The sequence below is a fragment of the Pristiophorus japonicus genome, unplaced genomic scaffold (assembly GCF_044704955.1).
Source record: "Pristiophorus japonicus isolate sPriJap1 unplaced genomic scaffold, sPriJap1.hap1 HAP1_SCAFFOLD_266, whole genome shotgun sequence".
Classification (NCBI taxonomy): Eukaryota; Metazoa; Chordata; class Chondrichthyes; family Pristiophoridae; genus Pristiophorus; species Pristiophorus japonicus.
The window spans coordinates 336,370-358,550 of record NW_027252406.1 but is presented as its reverse complement, the minus strand read 5'-3'; the positions used below and the strand labels follow the sequence as shown (position 1 = coordinate 358,550).

General features: G+C 47.7%; 1 protein-coding gene across 3 annotated transcripts in view; it reads left to right on the top strand.

Moving 5' to 3' along the window:
• The window catches only part of nup160 (nucleoporin 160), a 112,293-nt gene that overhangs the window by 5,372 nt on the left and 84,740 nt on the right, over positions 1–22,181 (top strand). For all 3 annotated transcript variants that reach the window (XM_070871579.1, XM_070871580.1, XM_070871582.1), the window contains exons 3-15: positions 4,263–4,473; positions 7,603–7,822; positions 8,724–8,802; positions 9,102–9,216; positions 11,210–11,365; positions 11,585–11,665; positions 12,219–12,316; positions 14,139–14,223; positions 15,362–15,430; positions 17,353–17,436; positions 17,954–18,124; positions 19,476–19,575; positions 21,346–21,511. In XM_070871579.1, the coding sequence (XP_070727680.1) occupies positions 4,263–4,473; positions 7,603–7,822; positions 8,724–8,802; positions 9,102–9,216; positions 11,210–11,365; positions 11,585–11,665; positions 12,219–12,316; positions 14,139–14,223; positions 15,362–15,430; positions 17,353–17,436; positions 17,954–18,124; positions 19,476–19,575; positions 21,346–21,511 (1,635 nt within the window). The remainder of the gene's footprint in view (positions 1–4,262; positions 4,474–7,602; positions 7,823–8,723; positions 8,803–9,101; positions 9,217–11,209; positions 11,366–11,584; positions 11,666–12,218; positions 12,317–14,138; positions 14,224–15,361; positions 15,431–17,352; positions 17,437–17,953; positions 18,125–19,475; positions 19,576–21,345; positions 21,512–22,181) is intronic.

The window sequence follows — 22,181 nt, the reverse complement described above, 5'->3', positions numbered from 1 at the left end:
ATCCAGAGTCAATGGAATGTTGGAAAATGACTGTCAATGCATCCGCTATTTCCAAGGCCACCTCCTTAAGTACTCTGGGATGCAGTCCATCAGGCCCTGGGGATTTATCGGCCTTCAATCCCATCAATTTCCCCAACACAATTTCCCGACTAATAAAGATTTCCCTCAGTTCCTCCTCCTTAATAGACCCTCTGACCACTTTTATATCCGGAAGGTTGTTTGTGTCCTCCTTAGTGAATACTGAACCAAAGTACTTGTTCAATTGGTCTGCCATTTCTTTGTTCCCCGTTATGACTTCCCCTGATTCTGACTGCAGGGGACCTACGTTTGTCTTTACTAACCTTTTTCTCTTTACATACCTATAGAAACTTTTGCAATCCGCCTTAATGTTCCCTGCAAGCTTCTTCTCGTACTCCATTTTCCCTGCCCTAATCAAACCCTTTGTCCTCCTCTGCTGAGTTCTAAATTTCTCCCAGTCCCCAGGTTCGCTGCTATTTCTGGCCAATTTGTATGCCATTTCCTTGGCTTTAATACTATCCCTGATTTCCCTAGATAGCCACGGTTGAGCCACCTTCCCTTTTTTATTTTTACACCAGACAGGAATGTACAATTGTTGTAATTCATCCATGCGGTCTCTAAATGTCTGCCATTGCCCATCCACAGTCAACCCCTTAAGTATCATTAGCCAATCTATCTTAGCCAATTCATGCCTCATACCTTCAAAGTTACCCTTCTTTAAGTTCTGGACCATGGTCTCTGAATTAACTGTTTCATTCTCCATCCTAATGCAGAATTCCACCATATTATGGTGGAATATCTTCCCCAAGGGGCCTCGCACAATGAGATTGCTAATTAATCCTCTCTCATTACACAACACCCAGTCTAAGATGGCCTCCCCCCTAGTTGGTTCCTCGACATATTGGTCTAGAAAACCATCCCTTATGCATTCCAGGAAATCCTCCTCCACCGTATTGCTTCCAGTTTGGCTAGCCCAATCTATGTGCATATTAAAGTCACCCATTATAACTGCTGCACCTTTATTGCATGCACTCCTAATTTCCTGTTTGATGCCCTCCCCAACATCACTACTACTGTTTGGAGGTCTGTACACAACTCCCACTAACGATTTTTGCCCTTTAGTGTTCTGCAGCTCTACCCATATAGATTCCACATCATCCAAGCTAATGTCTTTCCTAACTATTGCATTAATCTCCTCTTTAACCAGCAATGCTACCCCACCTCCTTTTCCTTTTATTCTATCCTTCCTGAATGTTGAATACCCCTGGATGTTGAGTTCCCAGCCCTGATCATCCTGGAGCCACGTCTCCGTAATCCCAATCACATCATATTTGTTAACATCTATTTGCACAGTTAATTCATCCACCTTATTGCGGATACTCCTTGCATTAAGACACAAAGCCTTCAGGCTTGCTTTTTTAACACCCTTTGTCCTTTTAGAATTTTGCTGTACAGTGGCCCTTTTTGTTCTTTGCCTTGGGTTTCTCTGCCCTCCACTTTTCCTCATCTCCTTTCTGTCTTTTGCTTTTGCCTCATTTTTGTCTCCCTCTGTCTCCCTGTATAGGTTCCCATCCCCCTGCAATATTAGTTTAACTCCTCCCCAACAGCACTAGCAAACACTCCCCCTAGGACATTGGTTCCGGACCTGCCCAGGTGCAGACCGTCCGGTTTGTACTGGTCCCACCTCCCCCAGAACCGGTTCCAATGCCCCAAGAATTTGAATCCCTCCCTGCTGCACCACTGCTCAAGCCATGTATTCATCTGCGCTATCCTGCGATTCCTACTCTGACTAGCACGTGGCACTGGTAGCAATCCCGAGATTACTACTTTTGAGGTCCGACTTTTTAATTTAGCTCCTAGCTCCTTAAATTCTTTTCGTAGGACCTCATCCCTTTTTTTAACCTATGTCGTTGGTACCAATGTGCACCACGACAACTGGCTGTTCTCCCTCCCATTTCAGAATGTCCTGCACCCGCTCCGAGACATCCTTGACCCTTGCACCAGGGAGGCAACATACCATCCTGGAGTCTCGGTTGCGTCCGCAGAAACGCCTATCTATTCCCCTCACCATCGAATCCCCTATCACTATCGCGCTCCCACTCTTTTTCCTGCCCTCCTTTGCAGCAGAGCCACCTACGGTGCCATGAACTTGGCTGCTGCTGCCCTCCCCTGATGAGTCATCCTCCCCAACAGTACTCAAAGCAGTGTATCTGTTTTGCAGGGGGATGACCACAGGGGACCCCTGCACTATCTTTCTTGCACTGCTCTTCCTGCTGGTCTTTCATTCCCTATCTGGCTGTGGACCCTTCTCCTGCGGTAAGACCAACTCACTACACGTGATACTCACGTCATTCTCAGCATCGTGGATGCTCCAGAGTGAATCCACCCTCAGCTCCAATTCTGCAACGCGGACCGTCAAGAGCTCGAGGCGGATACACTTCCTACACACGTAGCGCCCAGGGACACCGGAAGTGTCCCCGAGTTCCCACATGGTACAGGAGGAGCATATCACATGGCCGAGCTCTCCTGCCATGTCTTAACCTTAGATACCCTTAAATTGGTAATAACAATGTTACAGTTCACTTACTGATATAAAAAAGAAAAGAAAAGCTACTCACCAATCACCAGCCAATCACTTACCCCATTGGCTGTGACGTCACTTTTTGATTACTTTCTACTTCTATTTTGCTTTCTCTCCCGCTGTAGCTGCACCGGTACGCTGGCTCTCGATCTCCCGCTGGGCTTTTGACAGGTCGCTCCCCTCTCACCAACTGCCGCTGGCTCTCGATCTCCCGCTGGGCTTTTGACAGGTCGCTCCCCTCTCACCAACTGCCGCTGGCTCTCGATCTCCCGCTGGGCTTTTGACAGGTCGCTCCCCTCTCACCAACTGCCGCTGGCTCTCGATCTCCCGCTGGGCTTTTGACCGGTCGCTCCCCTCTCACCAACTGCCGCTGGCTCTCGATCTCCCGCTGGGCTTTTGACAGGTCGCTCCCCTCTCACCAACTGCTGCTGGCTCTCAATCTCCCGCTGGGCTTTTGACAGGTCGCTCCCCTCTCACCAACTGCCGCTGGCTCTCTATCTCCCGCTGGGCTTTTGACAGGTCGCTCCCCTCTCACCAAGTGTGCTGGTTGTTTAGTGGCAGTGCTCTCCCTGCAGTGTTACATTATTGGGGTATAACCTGCTGTGATTCAGTGCACCGTAATGGAATGGCCCTGTACTTGGGGTCACACTCTTGTAACTGCTGTGTTCCCTTGGCATAGTCTTGGATCAGGTGGGCACACCTTGCCTAACCGGTTAGCAGATTAATGAAGATTGAGCAGAATTTAAACATTCGCCTGTTTCAGCGGGCGTTAAGAGTATTGTAGCAGCAGCCTGCTCCTCTAAGTCCACCTGATTGTGCCACTTCTCCAGAGAAGAGGTCTGGTTAACCAATGGAGCTGTGAGAAGCACTTCAGTACACACTGCTATTCTGGTCCCTCTTGGTATATCACATCATTCTGTTCATCAGACGGGGCCAGGATTGCAGTGGAGAGAGTTCTGTGTACAATAATGCTCTATGACCATCTCTACACCACAGCACTTACAGGTGAGATCTGGCTATTATACCAGGCATTGTGCAGATTAAGTTGATCTGCAGGATGGGCAGGTGGCTCCCCATCCATCTGAACCAGGGTTATTCACTCCCATTCCGTTTCATATAGTCTCTGTCAAGTGGCTGTTACCCTGTGGCTCCGGCACGACCTGGCCTGTCTGAGACTACCTTGAGTTGGGCCAGTAGCACCAGCACAAAATACAGTCCCCTCCCCGAGGAGATTAGAAATGGCCCAACCAGACTAAACTGTGTGCAATTAAATCCCGATCAAGTTTCCTTCATCGGTGATGCCGTTGGTGTCCAGCAGAAGGTTTTGGCCACTCTGGGTTGGTACGTTTTAAAATGCGGTTATAACAGTGGCTCTCTACAAGCGGATACAGTGTTCCTTTAAAGTACTCATCAGTGTGGGTTAACGGGCTGCCCTAAATATCCAAAGTGGGGGTATAGACGAGGGTCTGGTTGTGCTCCTGTTGCTGTGCCAGCTGACTGGGGCTGCAGCTGAGCTCCAGGTATCACCCACTGCTCTGCTAGTTTTAGCAAGTATCTTCTGGATATTTGTAACCCTTCACCAAAGGCATGCTAGAAAATTAGCATTTATCTGAGTGTCAGTGGGAGAGGTTTGAAGTGCTAATGCTGTGTCCCATGCCCTCAGGACCAGCTCTGGCGACACCCTGCAGCTGATGGAACAGTCCTTGGACGTCAACCTCCTCAACAACACCGTGCGCCTAAAGTTCCTCAACTGTCACGTGCTGCCGGCTGGAGTCCATGTACACGAGACCCATGACCGTGTGACTCTCCTCATCCTCACCAACCAGACTGTGCACAGGATCGTGCTGCCCCACCCCTCCCGTATGTACAGAAGTGTAAGTAGTCATTCCCTAATGGTCCCTGGGGAGGAAAGAATCGTGGAGCTTCCCCCAACTCTCCCCGATTGATCGGATCACTCGCAGCCGAGTTGGAAGTTCGTGCGTTAGAGATGCTACAGTACGGTATCGCCACCGAGGTGGATAAATGTAAGATTGTGAATGTGTGAGGGGGCAGAAGATGGAGGTGTGCCTGCTCCTCATTACTGACCCCTTCTGAAGCCTCCTGTCGCGGGCTCCTCCGGCAGGATACCCAGGACTCTGACCTGCTCTCCAAATTAAACTTCCAGTCCGTGTCTCTGCCTTGGTTTGTGTTGAAAGTTTGGGCCTCATGGCAATTGAATACCTACCTCCTGTTGGGGGAGTGCTTCCTCCTGGGTGAGTGCATTGAGCGGGATGGTACTGAGCTACATGGGCAGGATGGTCATTGGTGTGAGCCCTGAACCATGCTGTGTCTGCTGGCACCTATCTTTGTGTCATCAGCAAATTTGGCTACAGTACACTCTGTCCCTTCATCCATGTCATTAATATAGATTGTAAATAGCTGGGGTCCCAGCACTGATCCCTGTGGCACCCCACTACTTACTGTTTGTCAACCTGAAAATGACCTATTTATCCTGACTCTCTGTTTTCTGTTAGTTAGCCAATTTCTATCCATGCTAATATATTACCCCCAATCCCATGAGCTCTTGCCTTGTACAGTAACCTTTTATGTGGCACCTTATCGAATGCCTTCTGGAAATCCAAATACATTATATCTACTGGTTCCCCCTTATCCGCCCTGCTTGTTACATCCTCAAAGAACTCTAGCAAATTTGTCAAACACGATTTCCCCTTCATAAAACCATGCTAACTCTACTTGACTGTATTATGGTTTTCTAAACGTCCTTCTACTACTTCCTTAATAATGGACTCCAGCATTTTCTCCATGACCAATGTTAGGCTAACTGGTCTATAGTTTCCTGCTTTCTGTCTCCCTTCTTTCTTGAATAGGGGTGGTACATTTGCGGTTTTCCAATCCGCAGGGGCCGCCCCAGAATCCAGGGAATTTTGGTAGATTACAACCAATGCATCCACTATCTCTGCAGGATGCAGGCCATCGGGTGCAGGGGACTTGTTCACCTTTCGTCCATTAGTTTGCCTAGCACTTTTTCTCTAGTGCTTGCTTTAAATTCCTCCCACCCTATAAGCCCCCGATTATTATTATTGGGATGCTTGTAGTGTCTTCTACAACAACAGCTACTTTTATTTAGTAAAATGTCCCAAGGCACTTCACAGCGTTATAAGACAACAAAAGGTAGATTTGAAACTGAGCATAAAAAGACACCAGATGACCAAAAGCTTCGTCAAAGAGGTAGGTTTTAAGGAGCAGAGGAAAGAGAGGTAGGGAGGCGAAGAGGTTTAGGGAGGGAGTTCCAGAGTTGGGGCCCAAGCAGCTGAAGGCACAGCCACCGATGGTTGAGCAGTTATAATGAAGGATACTCAAGAGGGCAGAATTTGGGGAGCGCAGACATCTCGTGGGGTTGTGAGGCTGAAAGAGATTAACGATAGGGAGGGGTGAGGCCATGGAGGTATTTGTAAATGAGGATGAGAATTTTGAAATTGAGGCATTGCTTAACTGGGAGCCAATGGAGGTCAGCGAGCACAAGGTGATGGATGAGCGGGATTTGATGCGAGTTAGGACACGGGCTGCCGAGTTATGAATGACCCAAGTTTACGTAGGGTAGAATGTGGGAGGCCAGCCAGGAGTGCATTGGAATAGTCAAGTCTAGAGTTAACAAAGGCATGATGAGGGTTTCAGTAGCAAATGAGCTGAGGCAGGGGCGGGCAATGTTACAAAGGTGGAAATAGGCGGTTTTAGTGATGCCGCAGATACGTGGCCAGAAGCTAATTTCAGGGTCAAATGTGACTCCTAGCTTGTGAACAGTCTAGTTTAGCCTCAGATAGATGCTAGGGAGAGAGATGGAGTCATTGGCTCGGGAATGCAGTTTGTGGTGGGGACCGAAGGTCTTCCCAATATTTAATTCTGCTCATCCAGTGCTGGATGTTGGACAAGCAGTCTTGACAATTTAGTGACCATGGAGGGATCGAGAGAAGTGGTGGAGAGGTAGAGCTGGGTGTCATCAGCGTACATGTGGAAAGTGACACCATGTTTTTGGATGATGTCACCGAGGGACAACATATAGATGAGAAATAGGAGGGGGGCAAGCATAGATCCTTGGGGGAACACCAGAGGTAACGATGCGGGAGTGGGAAGAGAAGCCATTGCAGGAGATTTTCTGGCTGCGATGAAGACCGATACTAAATATTTGTTCAAAGTCTGCCAATTCCCCAGTCTCATCCTCTAAAGGTCGATGTTTACTTTAGCTATTCTTTTCTGTTTTAGAAGCTGTCTGTTTTTAAATTTCTTGCTAACTTATTCTCATAATCTATCTTCTCCCTCTTTATTATTTATTTAGTCATTCTTTGCTGGTTTCTAAAAGTTTCCCAATCCTCTGGCCAACCACTAATTTTCACAACATTGTATGCCTTTTCTTTCAATTTGATACCACCCTTAACTACCTTAGTTAGCCATGGATGGTTCATTCTTCTCGTAGTCTTTCTCACTGGAATACATCTTTGCTAGAGTTATGAAATATCTCCTTAAATATCTGCCACTGCTTATCTGCCGTCTTACCCTTTAGTCTATTTTCCCAGTCCACTTTAGCCACCTCTGTCTTCATACCCTTGTAATTGCCTTTATTTAAGTTTAGGACACTAGTTTCAGATCCAAGTTTCTCGCCCTTGAAATTTGAAATTCTAACATGCTATGATGACTACACAGAAAATCTCCCAACAATGTCCTTGGCTCCAACCACCAGAGTTGCTTGTTTTCTTATCCCACAACAACCACTGAGTGAAATTATCCTTTGTGCTACATTAGGGAAGTTTTTTTAGTGGCTGAATTAAATCTCACTTCATACTTGAGCTGCCAGGATCTAACTATATAAACTTGCTCTAGTGTCCGGTCCCCTGAAAACAGCTTCCGTTGTTGAAGATTGCCTGCTGTTGTCTCTCAATTGCTGGAGTTAAGTTTCCCGAAGCGAACAGTTGCATTGATCTGTATTACTACTGTTGATATCTCTGCAGGAGCTGATCAGTGAGGGTCATATCCAGTCCATCTTCACTGACATTGGGAAGCTGAACCTGCGCGATCCAGCCAACAGTTTTTTGATTCCTGGTATCCAGGGCCACTCTAACTCAACAGCTTCAGCCACTTGGCTCAACGATGATGGAGAGGCCATGTTTGCGATGGCATCTGGGTCTGGAGGAATTCTGATCATCCAACTTCCCGAGCAAGACACTGCAGGTAATTTGGGGCACACCGCTAAATGGAGCAGGAGTTGATCATCTGAAGCTGTGATGTGTAACCTCCATTGTCTTGGAGTTTGTTATTGCAGTGTTGACTAATATCTGACGTGCACCGATTTCTTTGTGGGACCAAACTGGACAATGTGGAGTGTAATTGGCTATGTGAATCTGCTACTGGGGGAGGGGGCAAGGAGGAGGAGAGCAGATCAAAACCATTGTCTGGAACATCCCAGTGCATCAATTACAGAAACGTCTGGACAACTGTCAGTGGGCCTCAGATTTATGATGTCGTTTGAGCCCCTTTAATTAGATTCCAACCTGTATCTCACTCCCGGGTATCTGTTCTATATATAAACCACCTGAACCCCTCGATTAGATTCCAGTCTGTATCTCACTCCCGGGTATCTGTTCTATATATAAACCACCTGAACCCCTCGATTAGACTCCAGTCTGTAACTCACACCCGGATATCTGTTCTATATATAAACCACCTGAACCCCTCGATTAGATTCCAGTCTGTAACTCACTCCCGGGTATGTGTCCTTTTATAAACAACCCAAACCCCTCGATTAGACTCCAGTCTGTAACTCACACCCAGGTATCTGTTCTATATATAAATCCCGCAAACCCCTCTTAGATTCCAGTCTGTAACTCACTCCCGGGTATCTGTTCTATATATAAAATGCATTGTGCTTTCCAAACCCAAGGTGCAATATTTTATCAATGTCACAATGAGTAATTGATTTAAAGAACTGTAAATTCAGAAAGGGAGTCAGTACAGTGAGCATAATGAGGACTTGGTGAATGGAGCTGACATTGGAGTTACTCCTTTAGTGAATGTTTAGATTTCCACTTTGAATCGTAAGCTGATTGAGAGATTGACTGTTGTGTTGTTACAGGCTCTGCAGCTTTCCTGGAGCTGAAGCAGAGCTCCGTCATGCAAAGGTTACTCACAGGGTGGATGTCAACGGCAATCAGGTCAGTGTGAGCCCGCCCCCGTCGGCTATCACAGCCCCTGTCCCTGAGCCCGTCCTTTCCCCGCGGTGGGAGCGAGCCCTTGGAGGGGGGTGTGAGCAGTATTACCCATTGTTACTTGGTACCGGGTGAGGTTCATTACTTGTCCATCCTAAAATAATGGAGTGTCATGGAAACTAGAGGCTGCTTTGGGCAGTGAACAGGGAAATTAATGTTGAAGAGATGGAACCATTGCGTCTGAAGATTGGGTAAAACGGAGACTCATTAAAGATTATTGAAAGACTTTTCTGTGCTCTCTGCAGAGGTGACCAAGGGCCCTCGGACCTACCCGTCAGCCTAGCAGTCCAGCTGTTGGAACATGATGCTTTTATCTTCGCTCTGTGTCAGGACCACAAGCTGCGACTTTGGTCCTACAAGGTATGTACGATGGGTGTTGGTGATCGGGCGTTGTGCAAACTGTTCTGTCAAAGGGCAAGGGATGCTGCAGTTACCCAACACTTTCTCCATACCTGCAATTGGGAGGGGATAGGTAGTGGGGTGGGGGTTAAAATGGTCTGTTCTTTAAATTTTCAAGTTGCGTGGAAAGTATTGTGTACAGGCAATACTTCACAGAACATCGATGAGGGAGATTGTACTACGAATTGCTGTTGGTGTCCTGGAAAATCGCGCTTTTACTTTCCTTGGAAACTGTTCCGGATATCCCCTTCACCAGTGTTAAAGTTCCTCATTGTGTACAGTCCATGCGCCTCAGGTTACAAGAATGCTGCTACTCATATAGACCTGTAATATTCAAGTTTACCTGTGTGGGGACCACTTGTAAATATTGACACTCCCAGGACCCCTCTCCTCGCTGTGTGTGGGGACCACCTGTAAATATCGACACACTCCCAGGATCCCTCTCCTCGCCGTGTGTGGGGGGGCCACCTGTAAATATCGACACACTCCCAGGACTCCTCTCCTCGCCATGTGTGGGGACCACCTGTAAATATCGACACACTCCCAGGACACCTCTCCTCGCTCCGTGTGGGGACCATCTGTAAATATCGGCACACTCCCAGGACACCCCTCCTCGCTCCGTGTGGGGACCACCTGTAAATATCGACACACTCCTGGGATCACTGTCCTAAAGTTGAGAAACTTTAGCTCCCCAAATTTGCAGGCAATCTGGTTTATCAGCAAAAAAAACGTGCCATTTAAATCAACACACACGGTACGAATATATGATAGATCAGACTAATGTCTGCCTGAGATATGGGGTGGTGGAGGATATTGCTTAGATCTTCTCACTTTTCCGTCACCCATTCCAGTTCCAGGATTCCGAGTTTTTAAACCTATGGTGCAGACAGAGACCAGTGAAGAACATGCACGTCAACCACGTCTTGCTGCAACCACTGTCCATAATGACCCAGAATTTGCTGGAGCAGTGCATTTGGGGCAGGTCCCGTTAGTTGGACTTTATCCCATACCATTACCCTGCAAGTTGCTGGAAGTGCAAGCTGATAGCGGGCATCTGGGACCTTATCCACACACATACACTGTACCGTACTGCATCCACACGCACACGCTGTACCGTACTGTGTCCACGCACACGCTGTACCGTACTGTGTCCACGCACACGCTGTACCGTACTGTGTCCACGCACACGCTGTACCGTACTGTGTCCACGCACACGCTGTACCGTAGCTGGACGGAGAAGGAAGCGCTGCAAAAAGGAGAGCGGTCCTCCTCACGGTCTGCGGGGCACCAACCTACAGCCTCATGAAGAATCTTCTGGCTCCGGTGAACCCCAAAGATAAGTCGTATGAGGAGCTGTGTACACTGGTTCGGGAGCATCTTAACCCGAGGGAGAGAGTGCTGATGGCGAGGTATTGGTTTGACAGGACCAACACACTATCTCCTTTACCAATAAGGATTGAGAAAGAAACAGTAATGACGGAGAAGGGTGAATTAGTCATCGGGTACAGAAGGAGAAATGGAGAGGGAGAGAAAAAAGGGAGACAAAGGAAATCTAAGAATACATTTTAAAATCTCTAACAGTTTACTACCAGTAGGAATGAGACTCTGTGTTTTCAATTGTTCCTTTGCTGGGCCGGAGAGGTTGATTGCCATTTGCAGCAACATAAATCTCCTAATTAAAAAGGAACTTGGGCTGTTGAGTACCAGCCTTAACATTTTGCGACGAGTTTAATTGGCAATGAATTTGCTAATGCAGCAACTTCATGAAATACCTGTAGATTTTGAGGGCGAGGTGCCCAACCTGCGAGGCGAATGGTGGAGCGGCACAAATCGGCCTCGCCACGAGTTACACATTTACACAATATAGTGAGTGCCAAGTCCGGGTGTTGCTGGGTGTGAGTAACATTCTCTGTAATGATCTTGTAACTAGCTTGCGTTTATTTGTTTTGTTTAGGATCAGATGTGTCTGATGGTTGCGGACTTGTTGGTATTCATGCCAGCCAATAAGGAGCTGAGACACACAGTCAGTCTGGGCCACAAGCTACGTTTGGCATACTCTTCCTCCGGCTTCTTCCTGGGGGTCTACCTGCACTGCCCTAAACGTGGACAGGTACTGCACAGTGTGTTCCAACCTCACCAATTCTGGCTGCATTCACCTGTTTAAAATGTGCATAAAGCATTTAATCAACTGGGCACCAGGCTATTCATTGCACTGCTTCCCCTCCACTAAAACCCGGCTACTCTAATCCGTGCAACTGCAGGGCGGGAGGTTATTTTACCCATTGTCATCACTAACCCAGCAATGAATCTTGACTGTTATCTCTTGTAGTTTTGTGTCTTCCAATTGGTGAGCTGCATTGAGAGTAATCGCTACAGTCTGGATCACATTTCCACTCTCTTCTCCACGCAGGTGGGTACCTCCCAGTGTCGGCCACTTCTCAGTATTAGAAGGGTCTTGGTCGCAAGGCTGGTTTTTATTGTCTTCAGTGAAGGTCATTGTGTGAAGGTCTAGAGAATATTTGAACCTTATTTACAACACTTGGATTGAGAGATCTGTGTTAAACTACAGGCATTGCAGAGAAGGGGTGGGGTCCATGTCTCGGCGGTGGGGTCCGGTGCAAAGGCCCTTTCTTCCTCTTTGTTAACCCTGATGTGATCAGACTTGGTCTGAGCTGCTGCTCTACACGTGGTGCGTACAGTGCAGCCTACTTGCTGGTACAGGAATCAAAGATTATTCCCTTGGGAATGGTTAACTCCTCGATTGAGAGTAACTGTTGTGAAATGCAGCAGCCATTTGCAGTGAGGATGGCAACTTTAAGGACCTCTAGCTATTAAAATGGTATTTCAGTGCCATTTGCACCCCACCAAGACTGGGTGAAGTTGGTCGAGGGGACCATGTGTGTGTGTGTACTCTCTAGGATGAGGTGACTGATTTACATGCCTGCTCTTTGGTCTCCCCACAGGAAATGTTGGTGGATTTTGCTCTAACTCCCACTGATATCTGGGCCTTGTGGCAGGATGAGGATAACCAAGCAAATGTTCGATACATCAACTTTGAGCAGTAAGTTCTCAGTCAGGCTGTCGAAACAGAAAGCGGCAGCAAAAAAATTACAGCCGATTCCTTGGAGAAGATGGATGTTGCGGCAAAAACCTGGAACTCGAGTTCCCCGTTTACACTGTTGGCGCTGAACCCAAAAGTGCCCACTGATGGAGTGATTACTAATAACCGCTCCTACAGGATAGGAACATGTAGTGAAGGACTGTATGGTACTTTGTGCCCCATGGGCTGCCTGATATCATGCACTGGTGTGTTCCAGTGAGGTGGAGCAAGGGATAGACTGGGAAGTGGGGGAGGGGAACGAGCTAGACACCAGCATTGCAGTAGAATGAGTGTTAGACCAAAACTGCCAGGGTCGTTATCAGTGAGTGCAGAAGGACTGGTGGGATAAGAGCAGGGAATGCTGGCCAGTCAGCTCCGGGCAGAGCACCCACTGCCTCATTCGCGATACAAGTGAGGAGCAAAGAGAAAAACCCGTGGTTAGGAACCTGGTGTAGAGGAGCAGCTGGGGATTGGTTTTTAAATTCCATTTTATCAGCTGCGAACCATTCCCAGTTTAAATTTGACTGCATTGCCAGATCATTATGGGTGAGGGAGGCCATTGGGCCCATCCTGACTAGTCCATCCAACAGCGCTCTACCTTCGCCCCCATTGCGTTATCCAACAGCTCTCTACCTTCGCCCCTATTGGTTTACCCAATGTTGTTAGTGATTGCCAGGCTTTGTGCCCTGGTCCAGTCTATGTGTTTGTCCCTGGAGAATAACTTTCTAATGTCAGCCCTACAGTAGTTTGTATCTGTGGCCCATTGATCTAGCTTTACAATTTACTTGAAAGTAATATTCTGGGTTATCCTTATCCATACCATTTACTATCTTCTAAAATCCTCTAAGATCACCTCTCAGACCCCTCCTTTCCGAGGTGAAAAACCCAAGTACCTCTGGCCTATCCTCATAACTGCGCCCCGTAACACCAGGGATCGGCTTGGTAGTTCTCTGCACGGCCTCCAGTCCTCGACAGTCTCCCTTGTTCCTGGGTCACCCGCTCTGTGCCTGGTGCTCTGTGCAGTCCGAGTGGAGCCCCATGTGGTTTGATCACTTAGTGCGCTGATTCCCAACCAGAGTAATTGTGATCAACTGAAAGTGGGTTGCATATACATCAAGATCATGTAGCCGTGGTGTCTGGAAGAATAGCAGTCCGGAAGGCCTGCCCTCCTTTTACTTTGGGTTGGGTATATGGTAGTAGTTTAATTTCTTCCCCTCTCCAATTTAAAAAAAAAAATTAAATCTGCTATCGGCAGCACATTTTTGTGTATCAATTTCACACTGCGATAACGCCCACTTCCTCCCTCTCTCTTTTCTCCTGTCCTGTCCCAAATCTGGTTTGTTGGGTAAATGCAGTGCCAGTTATAACTGAGCTGTACAGTAGAGGAATGCCCCAGGTCCAGATCCTGCTCTGTGCTGAGTTACCTTTGCTGAGGGCCGTTAAATGATATTGCAATTGGCCTCAGCACGGATGGGCTAGGAGGTGCAGTCAGCCAGGATTCTCTCTTAACCCAGTGCTGACTCGCACACCTCCCCATTCTAGACAGTGGGTAAAGGGGAGTGTGGATATGGCTCACTTTGTTGCCCTCCTTTATCAAATACCCCGTCTACACTCGGTGCCTTGGCTCCATGTAAAGGGTGGTTGCTGGATGCGATTCGTACAATGGCCGGTGCCTGGGGTAACATGGGTGGCCATATTGCTGAGTTGTTGTGCCTTCAGAGAGGGGTAGCTTTGTTCCAGGGACACCTATGACCTACAGTCACATGATATGTTTTTGTTGCAGTAACAATGCAGGGCAGTGGAATCAGGTCTTTATCCAGCCTATTGCTGATGAAGAATTGCATGTGCCAGAGGATCAGGACCCCAAGGTGAGTGTTCATTACCTGTCAGACATTCTCTCCAGCCTGCAACACTGTAATCCTACTAACCAGATTGCATCATTATAGTCGGGTGTTGAATTGTACTTGCAATGTCAAGGCTGGGATTCGCTGTGTGTTTGGCTCTGTGCGCTCTGGCTAATCTGACCCATCTGATATTCTTATTGATGGGCGCAATTGACATCATCCCTTTTAATTGTGGCGACCCTGGTGGTGCGATGGGTAAATGCATCCTGCTATGGTACTGTGCCACTCGGACCAGGGAAGGTACTGTAATTGCCTTAACGTACGAGGGAACGAATTGGTCAGAGTTCCAGCGTCGGATGGCTGTCCAACTGGTGAATGAATGTGTGTGACAGATGGGTACTTGGCTCTAATTCTCCCTGCCCCTACCTCCACTGTGGACTAATAGCCTCCTGTCATGGAACGTGAGTATGGCGAGCTGAGGGAGGTGCTGAAGTGCTGCTGGAACCAGCAGCACCATTCCCTCTTTGCTGAGCCTGGGGCATAGCCATGTATTTTTGGGCAAGGGCGACAGTGTTCGCCAACTGGCGAATGGATTGGAAAGGTTGGCTGCCAGATTATGGGATGTTTGTAACAGTCCGCCCATATCCGGATTGCAATACAGGCTGATTTTAGTTTGGGGTGTTTTGGACGAGCACCATAAGTTTGAACTCAGCGGCATGTGTCCTAACTCGCATCAAGTCCCACTCATCCATCACCCCTGTGCTCGCTGACCTACTTTGGCTCCTGTTCCAGCAATGTCTCAATTTTTAAATTCTCATCTTTGTGTTCAAATCCCTCCATGACCTCACCTCTCCCTATCTCTGCAATCTCCTACACCTCTCCAAGATCTCAGTGCTCTTCCAATTCTGGCCTCTGGCCCATCCCTGATTTCCTTCACTCCACCATTGGCGACTGCTTAGGCCGTAGGCACTGGAATTTCCTCCGTAAACCGCTCAGCATTTCTACCCCTTTCTCCTCCTTTAAGGTGCACCGTAAAACCGACCTCTTTGACCAAACCTATCCCACTATCTCTCTCGCTCTGCCGTGGGATGTTTTACTACGTTAAAGGGGCTTTATAATGCATTGTTGTTTGTAATGAATCGCTATCCTGGTCTCTCCGCAGGAAGCCTACCTGGAATACCTCTTTGCCCCCGGCCGTTTCACAATTCAGGCCCTACTGAAAGCTCTGCAGGTAATCGCAGGGGATCTGTGCTTTTCAAATCAAAGCTCTGTTGCTATAGTGTAATGTCATTCTGGTTGGGCTCCTGGCCCAGTGTTCACAAGGTGGCTGGTGTGTTGTAACAGCGTGCCGGCATTTGGTGTCTGCTACAGAGGGTGGCAGCTGGACCAGAGGAGGGTTCCTACCTTGTTTCTGCTGTTGCTATTGGGCTGCAGAAGGGTGCAGAGCAGAATCCGGCTCCGGAGAGGGAGAAATCGGAGGGCAACATTTCGAGCCCTGGCGATGGCACCGTAACATCATAATCACACTGCTGGATGAGCAGTGGAGATGTTGAGAATTCAGATCCCACCAAGGCAGCTTGTAAAATTTGAACTCCATAAATCTGGTCATTTGTGGTTGGGGACCCAAGGGGAATCTCGAAAGCTGCCAGATTGTGGTTACAGCCCAATGGCTCACTAATGTGAATTCAGGAAAGGAAGCTGTAGCTGCGATGCACGTGACTCCTGTCCCACTTTATGCAGCTTATTCTCTCATGCCCTCTGAATTGGACTAGCAAGCAACATGATTGTAAAAACACTCGCTTCAAAATACCACCACACTCGGGGCAATTAGTAAACTGTCGGTGTCACCCACATCCCAGCAACACTTGATAAATAGTTGGTGCTTTATTCCTACTGCAGAGAATTGTAAAAAGAATTCAAGGACTTGTGTTTATATTCACTTTTCATGTCCTCAGGATGTCCCAAAGACATTGGAAGTATTCTTGAAGGATAGTCACTGGTAATGTTGTAATGTAGGAAACACAGCAGCCAATTTGCACAGCAAGTTCCCACACAGCTATGAAATAAATGGCTAGAATTTGTTTTTTAGTGAAGTTGGATGGGGGATAAATATTGGTTAGGACACCAGGGGGAAATCCTGCTGGTCCATTTCAATTAGTTCCATAGAATTTTTTATGTCCACCTGAGAGGGCAGACGTCTTATCCAATCATCCAGCACTCCCTCAGTACTATACTGGAGTGTCACCTAGATTTTGTTCTCAAGACTGGAGCGGGCCTTGAACCCAACTCCCCAAGCCTTTGAATGGCCAGCCTCTCTGGTTCAATAAACGTTGCTGAACTACAAATTGATTCAGCCATTGTGCTTCAGCGTAATGCTGGAGGATTTATGTGATCAATGTCTCAGCAGCTTTATTGCAGGCCCATAAATGTGTACTCCAGAATAATAAGTTTGGAGCTAGGTCCCACAAACTTTCCCAAATTTGGGAGTGTCTTTATTTGGATGAATAAGTCGTTGCTGGTTAAGTAGACTGTCTGAAATGCCAGTTAGTGAGAGCAGTGTGCCAGGAGTTCACAGCTGATGGGACGAGATGTGTCCAGTTTGGGGACATGGTCTACATGAAGGCTTTGAGTTGACAGTCTCAATGGTGGGATTACAGGTGTCTAACTTGAGTGTGCCTTGTTCGTGTTGGCTTTCGGTCTGTAAACATGAGATTTTTCATTGCTCCTTGTTAGGTTGGTTAGCAGTGAAATCAGTCTGATCCAATTGTTCAGGTTCACAGTTAATGGGTAATTCAATATTGTAAACAGTCCAAGCAATCTGATCGCTCAGTAAGGTCGGGAGGGGAGCTGATATCTGAGGGGCCGGGGGGTGGAGGGCGGAGGGCGGGGATTGGGGGACATGGGCCATGGGCGGGGTGTGGATTGGGGGAGGGGCCATACTAAGCTTCCCTTTTGTTGGATGAAAACCCAAACCGCAGATGTATAAGACCATAAGGTGTCGTCTTGTACCTTGCAAAAACTACCAACAGAAACTAGCATTAACCCTGTGTGCACCGTGGCCAACAACAAGCCCGATCAATAAAGTAACATGGGCTTACTGCACTAAAACCCAGTGATTGAGCTTTACCTGACATTCTTTAATCTTGGTTTTAGATATACTGTCGTGGGGCGGACAGAATCTCGGACCCTTCTATGGATGTACTGAAGAAGGAAGTGACCTTGGCTGTGGAAAATGCGGTAATGTTGGCGATGGCAGGGTGGGGGTAATGTTAGAATTTAATGTTCTTTAAAGCCAGGAGCCAGGATCGGTCTGCAAAATGTGTCTCATGAATATCTATTGGTACTGGATGCAGCTTTAAGTACATCACAATATAGTTTAGTGGTGCAGCTTCCTGCTCCTTGATTGTTTAATTTTGCATTTAAAATGCAGCGTTCCTTCTGTCCACCTTCCTGTGTCTTTAATTAAAGTGAAATGTTCCTCCTCTCTGTCTAAGTATATAACACGAGTGCTTTCCAGCTCATTGTTTGCACAATGAGTTTGGAGGTAGATGGTCTTCTCTCTCTGCATTTGTGCACATTCAGAAAGTGTTGGTTATTTTCCGAGCATGGGAAATTAATTAATTAGAAGTGGGAAGACTTTTTAAACTGAATATCGCAATTGTGTTGATTTGGATTGGCCTCGTTTACCCGACTGCCCCTTTTGAGGTCCGGGGTGAGTGTTGTCTGTTCTAATTTTTGGTCTTGTTGTGTTCAGATTCAAAACAGTGTGACGGAGTACGAGTTCTCCCAGGAGGTGTACCGTCAGCTGCAAGTGGAATTCTGGTCCAAGTTCTACGCTTGCTGCCTGCAATACCAAGAGGCCTTGGCACGACCCCTGGCATTGCTCATCGATGTACGCACAAACATGGTGTGCCTGCTGAAAAAGGTGAGGGCTGGGTGTCGGCCAGTTCAATCGGGAGTTGGATTTCTCATCGATGCACTGATTTCTCTCCCCACCTCCGGTGTGAGAGGCCCCTTAATAATGATGCCGTTAACAACAGCCCTCCCACCCAAAGATGATTCTGTACACAAAACTGACTGAATAAGCTGCCTATATAGTCGAGGGGCAGGTTTTAAACCATGTACTGATTCACTGTTAGCCGTGGCTGATGGGTAGCACCCTCACCTCGGAGTCAGGAGGTTGTGGGTTCAAGTCCCATTTCAGTGACTTGACAATCCGGTGCAGTGCTGAGGGAGCGCTGCACTGCCTGAGGTGCTGTCTTTCGGATGAGACATTAAACTGGGGCCACGTCTGCCTTCTTGGGTGGATGTACAAGATCTCGGGGCATATTTTGAAGAAGAGCAGGGAATTCTCAAAGATGTCCTGATCAATGTTATTCCTCCACTAACATTGCTAAAACAGATTATCTGGTCATTATCAGGTTGTTGTTTATGGGACCTTGCTCTGCGCAAATTGGCGGCCGTGTTTCCTACATTACAAAAGTGACTGCACTTCTTAGGCTGAGGTTGTCGAAGGCACTATATAAATGCAAGTCTTTAATTGATTATTAATGAGCAGTGTACAGTTTGATACAATGTGTGTTCTCCTGCTCTCCTCTGGTTGCCGAAACCAATATACCGCTTGCTTTCGGTCAGTATGTGTTGTAAAGCAGAGGACTACCTTCTCCGGCTTAACCCTCAGCTGCTGCAGACTTTAAAACATAGATGGCCATTTTCTTGTTGCGAAACCTCTGACAACTGTGCCAGAGATGCTAAACTACCCTGAGCCCCTCTCAGCACTGCTCCCAGGAGGCAGTGAGTCCAGGATCTGCCCACGAGTAATCAGTCACCGAGGGCTCCTGTTTGGAACTTCTCTTCAGAACTGTGGGAAGACGCTATACCCCTTCTGATTGAAATAACCCAGCGTGTTTGCATTCAATACCACTGAATAGCCAATCTTTGTCGATGGCTTAAACTGCTCTTCAATAATTCTGACCATTGCAGCTCACTGAACCTGGGTTTCCCATTATTCACATCTGAAGCCCCTGAGGGGGTAGGTAGTGACATTGCAGATCTATTGAGCCCTTCCTAAAAACCCCTGATCCTCCCTCCCTTTTTGAAAAACCCTGGTTGACACCGATTTAACCCCTTGTGTGACAATCCTAGCAGCGCATAAATAATCATGGCTTTTTTAAACTGCAACGTGAGCAACCCAGTGAAAACAATAGGTGAGGGTGAGCTGAATACTCTAGACCGGGCATTGTAAACATTATGACTGTTGGTTTGTTTCCTTGCAGGGATTTATGTCTGTCTTGTTTCCCTGCATCACCATAGACCACCTCTATATGTCCTCCGATGAGTGTCTGTTTCTAGAAGATGAGTGTTCCCTCACAGATGGTGAGTTAACTACAGGTCGAAGGGGTCTTATTGAAGAATAATTGGTGTAGTTCTGGGATCTGCAGAGTTCCTGTTTCCTTGTCCCCTCAGTTGATGCAGAAGTGGCTAATTCTGGGCTCGCCCTCACTTTGTGCTGAGCCTTGTTGTCACTCTCTGATCCAGCCATTTGAATTCCAGGCACTGATTCGGAAGTTCACTGTTCTTATCTCATGCAGGGCGATTGCCTTTGTTTTATCTGAAATAAACCGTTAACATCTCTGGGATTATAACTGGAAAGCTGCAACACATACGAGGCTATAAACTGTGCAGTGGAGATAGGGTGTAGAATTGTGAGTGACTGGAGACAGCTATTCTGAGGGCAGAGGAGAAGATGCGAAGAGTGCAGTAAAGGCCTCCGTCACCGGGGATCCTGCTACACCCAGGAGACACGTGTCTGGTTCAAGCTGAAGCGATACTCTGCTATCTTTTTGGCACGTTTCAGTGAAATCACTTTTTCTATTGCTGTCATTAGTCAACTTGGCTGAGAGGAGAAAACAACACGGAGCAGGGAATGATCATGGGCCCTTGTTGGTCTGTATGTTTCCCCTGGCTGGGAAGTCCAGAACAAGGGTCACAGTCTCAGGATACAGGGTGGGAACTTTGGGACCGAGGTGAAGAGAAATGTTTTCACTCAGAGGGTGGTGAACCTGTGGAATTCTCTACCACAGAAGGCTTGTGGAGGCCAAGTCATTGAATATATTTAAGAGGGAGATAGATTTCTAGACACAAAAGACATCAAGGGGTATGGGGAAAAAGCGTGAATATGGTGTTGAGAGAGAGGATCAGCCAGGATCATATTCAAGGGCTGAATGGCCAACTACTGCTCCTATTTTCTATGACTCGGTGATTCACTAACCCAGAGAGTCAGCGTGCAGACATGGCTTTCATAGCACTTCATGCCATTAGAGTGCGCTTCTTGAGACATTTCCCCAACCTGGGTAAACTAGGTGACCTTATCACTTGGTGTCTGGCATCAGATGTAAAGACCACAAATAGGCCTCTTGTATTGTGCCCAATTCAGACTGGTCCTGCTGTCAGCAGTTACTGGCACCTACAGATTGATGTACAGGAACGCTATGCCGCAGACCACCTTCAATCCGCACAATAGAAGTATTTCAGGAGGTCTACTCGCCCTGAAAATATCAGTGCACCGCAAGGGGACTCGGCTTTTCGGGGTGCGTAGGGCTCCAGAGAAACGTCACAACATGCAAACAAAAAAACTGCAGCTGCTGGACATCTGAAATAAAAACACACAATGCTGGAAACACTCAGCAAGTCGGGCAGCATCTGTAGGGAGAGAAAGTGAGTTAACTACAAGTTGACGACCCTTCGTCAGAACTGGAAAAGCATCCAGCGGACACCGTTGTGGATTGAGCAAGGTCTGCCACATTGTGTGACCATCCAGAGGTGCCAGCCCCAATTAGGCAGTGTACAAGGAGCCCCCTCGTGGCCCTCAATCCCAGGTTGATGATCACTTGTGAACGCAATGTGGGACAGCTGCATTCCTTCACACTCCTCGTCCGTGCTGAATCTCAATCTCTCTCTATTTTTGAGAATTCTGAGCAGTAACTGGTTTTGTTTGTTTTTAGACAAATGCATTGTCACCTGTTGGTTTTGAGGTCTTGCATTCACTTTCACACAGGTGTCTGGGCCTCTTGCACATGTCATGGTGGTCGTAGTGAGGGCTGCTGTCTGTGTGATGTGTAAAGGACTCCGTTTCTGCTCCCTTAGATCCAGATGTAGCAAGGGACCTATTTCGATTAGTGCAATGTCTCCGGCTTGTGGGAGACTCCATCTCTCTGGAAATGGCGTCGTTGATGGAAACGGCAGTTAGCCACCTGCAACCCCCAGAAAAGGCTGCTGAGCAGATCCTGGAGCATCTTCTGGCCAGAGACACGTGAGTAACGCTAAGTGGTGGTGCCGTGTTGTGGGAGTCATTGAATCCCACTCTTTACTGGGACAAAAGACACCATTTGAATAAAAAGGTGTTGCTGATGGTGCCTGGCTCTAAGTTAGTCATTGTCGGTTGTGGTGGTGGTTAGAATTTCTTTGCTAACCTCATTTCTCCCCTGCACATTGGAAGGTGTTGGTACCTTGATGGGCTAGCCACCCTCCAGGATTGTTCACGTGGGCGTCTTTGCGCGTCGGTAGATTATTTGGCAGTGAGCAGTACTGTTGCCAAAGCCCACACAACTCTTTTAGTCTGCTCAGTTTGGGAATTGTGCATCTTCCGAACACTGAACAAAGCTCTCGGAGCACCCACACTTCCCACTCCAGTACGAACTTGTAGAAAGTATAGCCAGGTGGGGAAGCTGCCAAGTTTCAGCCAAAGCCACAATATTAGTGCAGCCGTCCACAATAAGGTGGTGGATGGCCGTGGCCTTGTTCACACGGAGCGGATATTCTGGAGGGAAATGAGGAGAGGGGCGGTCCGAGGAGACAATGGGGGTTGGGACAGAGGTTGGAGTGTTGATTTTGTGCAGGGTCCTGCCATCTTGTTAAGTGTGGCCCAGATCTACCAGTGTCAACAGCTGTTGACTTGGGTACATGCACCATAAGAAATGACG